This window comes from Buceros rhinoceros, unplaced genomic scaffold (assembly GCF_000710305.1).
Source record: "Buceros rhinoceros silvestris isolate BGI_N320 unplaced genomic scaffold, ASM71030v1 scaffold43986, whole genome shotgun sequence".
In the NCBI taxonomy this organism is placed as follows: Eukaryota; Metazoa; Chordata; class Aves; order Bucerotiformes; family Bucerotidae; genus Buceros; species Buceros rhinoceros.
The window spans coordinates 530-872 of record NW_010418933.1 but is presented as its reverse complement, the minus strand read 5'-3'; the positions used below and the strand labels follow the sequence as shown (position 1 = coordinate 872).

General features: G+C 64.4%; 1 protein-coding gene across 1 annotated transcript in view; it reads left to right on the top strand.

Annotated features, from left to right (window-relative positions):
- Positions 1–5: 5 nt before the first annotated feature.
- The window catches only part of LOC104495707 (aldehyde dehydrogenase family 3 member B1-like), a gene marked incomplete at both ends in the record, with an annotated part of 738 nt that continues 400 nt past the window's right edge, over positions 6–343 (top strand). Inside the window, 2 exons of the mRNA XM_010138705.1 lie at positions 6–150; positions 243–340. Coding sequence (XP_010137007.1) covers positions 6–150; positions 243–340 — 243 coding nt within the window. The remainder of the gene's footprint in view (positions 151–242; positions 341–343) is intronic.

The following is a 343-nucleotide window of genomic DNA, read 5'->3' as shown; positions in this document are numbered from 1 at the left end:
CCATCACCGAGTTTTATGGCCCCAACCCCCAGGAATCCCCCGACTTTGGTCGCATCGTAGGGGACAAACAGTTCCAGCGGGTGCAGGCGCTGCTGTGCAGCGGGTGTGTGGCCATCGGAGGACAGACGGATGCAGAGACGCGCTACGTCGGTGAGGGCTTGGGGTGTCCGGCCAGCAGGAGGGCAGACACGCTGGGTGGGGTCACGCTGGATGCAGTCCGTGACTCGGTTGTCCCCTCATAGCCCCCACGGTGCTGGTGGACGTGGGGCAGGACGAACCCGTCATGAAGGAGGAGAACTTCGGGACCATCCTGCCCATCCTCCCAGTGACCAGCGTGGACGAC